The 2,269-nt window shown below is 61.0% G+C and overlaps 1 protein-coding gene across 1 annotated transcript in view; it reads left to right on the top strand.

Moving 5' to 3' along the window:
* Window positions 1–101: 101 nt before the first annotated feature.
* LOC104523501 (zinc finger protein 335-like) overlaps window positions 102–2,269 on the top strand; it is a gene marked incomplete at both ends in the record, with an annotated part of 3,887 nt that continues 1,719 nt past the window's right edge. The window contains 6 exon segments of the mRNA XM_029084514.1: window positions 102–376; window positions 479–620; window positions 692–1,081; window positions 1,171–1,313; window positions 1,648–1,787; window positions 2,156–2,181. Of these exon segments, the coding sequence (XP_028940347.1) occupies window positions 102–376; window positions 479–620; window positions 692–1,081; window positions 1,171–1,313; window positions 1,648–1,787; window positions 2,156–2,181 (1,116 nt within the window).

Below are 2,269 nucleotides of genomic sequence, written 5' to 3'. Positions count from 1 at the left end.
CACGGGGGGTGGCAGGGGGAGACTTCCCAGCCCTGTTCCACTTCAGGGTTGTCTTGCGGAGCCTTGGCCTTCCTCTGCCTGAGCTGCTGTCCCCTCTGCAGGTGGCAGTGGTGAAGCCGGGGGATGCAGGAGAGGCACAGGCCCCCTGTGAGCCGCAGGCACCGGGGGCAGAGGTGGGCTCGGAGGAGCAGCAGCAGAAGTTGATGACGCTGCACGTGGCAGAGCCAAGGGAGACGTTGGTGCAGGAGGCGTATGAGGAGGCGACCCTGGGTGGCTCAGAGCTGCAGCAGATCACTATCCCCTTTGGTGGGACGACAGAGTACAGCATCATCACACCCATCAGCGAGGAGATTCAGGCTCCAGGCACGCTGTACAGGTCAGCTGTGTGGGAGGAGTGGGGAGACGGAGGCGCTTCTGACCTCAAGTGAGGAGGGTTTAGTGGTGGGAGGCTGATCCTCCCTGACCCCATCCTGTCCAGCAGCGAGGAGGAGAGCCCTGCGGAGACCTCCCACGCGGTTGTGGTGAGCGAAGCTGTCATGACAGAGGAGGCTCTGAAGGACCATAACAGTCACTATATCATGTCATCCGATGTCCCGGGGAGCCAGTTCCATCACATTGAGGTAAGGAGCTGAGCTTTCTCCCTCTCTGGGGCAGCAGCGTGAGCAGGTGTGACTGGGTGTTTCTCTCTCAGCCCCTCAGCGGGGACACTGCCTTTCCCTCGCCTGCGGAGGGCCAGGAGGCACAGCCCGCCGGCGTCAAGTGGCCCCTGGTGCAGTGTGTCACCCGGCAGCTCCAGAAGGACTCGTCTTTATCCCCAGCCTCCGAGGGGCAGGAAGTCTCATCCCCAAAGGTCAAATGGCCTGTGCTCCAAGGCATGGCCAAGAAGCTCTCGTGCAAGGTTTCCACAGCCAAGAAGCTCTCGTGCAAGATTTCCACAGCCAAAAAGTTTTCATGCAAGATTTGCACAGCCATGTTCACAGGGAGAGCAGAAATGGAGAGTCACAAGAGAGCCCACATTGGGCCCAGCACCTTCAAGTGCCCCGACTGTCCCTTCACTGCAGCCCTCTGGCCGGAGGTTCGGGTAGGTTCCCTGGGACAGAGCAGCCCTGGGAGCGAGAGGTTTGGAGAAACGAGGCCTTTCTGACCCTGTGCTTGTCCTTCTGTCCCCAGAGCCACATGGTCCAGCACGCCAGCCTTCGGCCGCACAAGTGCACCCACTGCAGCTTCGCCTCCAAGAACAAGAAGGACCTGCGCAGGCACATGCTGACGCACACCAACGAGAAGCCCTTTGCCTGCCAGATCTGTGGGCAGAGGTGAGCGAAGCCTGTTGCTGCTCTGGGAGATCTGTAGAGCTCTCCAAGGCTCAAGGGGAGATGGGATACTGGCAAAGGGCCGGCTGCCCCCAGCCTCCCCCCGGAGCAGTCCCCTGTTAGAGGGGATTCTGCCCCTCAGAGCGGGTCCTGCTGCAGGTGACCCCAGCTTCGTCTCCATGGAACTTCTGCACAGGGGAGGTTCAGTACTTGGGCACTGATGGAAGCGTTTTGGGAGCTGGGACGTAGGACGTGCTTGTGGTGCCCATGGCCTGGGTTGCACAGAGACCCTGTGCTGCCCGTGGCAAACTCCCCCTCGCTCCCCTTCCTCCTGTAGGTTCAACCGTAACGGGCACCTCAAGTTCCACATGCAGCGTTTGCACAGCTCGGAGACGAAGAGGCCGGGGGCGCCTGCAGCTGCTGCCCAGCAAACCATCATCCTGAACAGTGATGAGGACACGCTGGCCACTCTGCAGAGTAAGACATGTCCCTGTGACCAGGGGTGACGTGTGTCTCCTGTGTCCAGAGCCCCATGCGTCGCCCAGGCAGGGCTGAGATGGGTCGGGGCCAGGAGATTGCTGCCAAAGGTTGGGATTGCTGGTGGGTGCAGAGACAAGGAGGTGGGTGCAGGGAGCTCTCGGGGTGAGGCGCTGGCTGTTGTGGGGTCGGCGTTTCCTCCGAGCAGGTCCCCGTAGGTCAGTGCGTTGCAGGAGCAGTGGTGCTGTGAGCAGTTCGTAGGAAGTGGAGTTCGGGGTCTGATGTGGAGGTTGTGTTTTGCCCACAATGACCTCTAGTTTCCTTCTTGTTGGGAGAGTTTGGTTTAGCTTCTGACTTTCTGTGAGCAGAGCTAAGAGACTGTCCTGTGCTCCTCGTAGGGGTGGGCATCTGTCAGGGGCTGCTCCGGAGCGGAGCCGGCGGCAGCCCCAGCCGGGGCCGCAGGGGGACTCTCTTGATTTCAC

This window comes from Antrostomus carolinensis, unplaced genomic scaffold, assembly GCF_000700745.2.
Source record: "Antrostomus carolinensis isolate BGI_N321 unplaced genomic scaffold, ASM70074v2 scaffold37904, whole genome shotgun sequence".
Lineage (NCBI taxonomy): Eukaryota > Metazoa > Chordata > Aves > Caprimulgiformes > Caprimulgidae > Antrostomus > Antrostomus carolinensis.
This window is presented reverse-complemented; position numbering and strand designations above follow the sequence as displayed.